The sequence below is a fragment of the Sinocyclocheilus anshuiensis genome, unplaced genomic scaffold, assembly GCF_001515605.1.
Source record: "Sinocyclocheilus anshuiensis isolate Anshui unplaced genomic scaffold, SAMN03320099.WGS_v1.1 scaffold1453, whole genome shotgun sequence".
In the NCBI taxonomy this organism is placed as follows: Eukaryota; Metazoa; Chordata; class Actinopteri; order Cypriniformes; family Cyprinidae; genus Sinocyclocheilus; species Sinocyclocheilus anshuiensis.
In genome coordinates, this window is record NW_015549558.1 from 1,446,638 (window position 1) to 1,446,909 (window position 272).

Sequence of the window (272 nt, forward strand, 5' to 3'; positions counted from 1 at the left end):
AAAACATAAAGGTACTCACGCAGCGCCATGACTCCATGGCGCATTGATTGGGCACGGTTGGGTTCAACGGCAACACTAAGCATTGTAGATGCGTCCGATGGTCCGATGATGCAGATGCGATTATCCTGAGCAGACTGCCGAAACATGCGCAGCAGCTGACTGGCTATGACTCCATTTAATGCTGAGATCACTGCCATGGGAACCACAAAGGACAGGAAGGCATTCACCTTGAGGAGAAGGAAACAAGGAAAAGGAAAAAATGGAGGACTTTT

General features: G+C 48.9%; 1 protein-coding gene across 1 annotated transcript in view; it reads right to left on the bottom strand.

Moving 5' to 3' along the window:
- LOC107657007 (neurotensin receptor type 1-like) overlaps positions 1-272 on the bottom strand; it is a 40,968-nt gene that overhangs the window by 20,254 nt on the left and 20,442 nt on the right. The window contains exon 2 of the mRNA XM_016444982.1: positions 20-227. Within this exon, the coding sequence (XP_016300468.1) occupies positions 20-227 (208 nt within the window). The remainder of the gene's footprint in view (positions 1-19; positions 228-272) is intronic.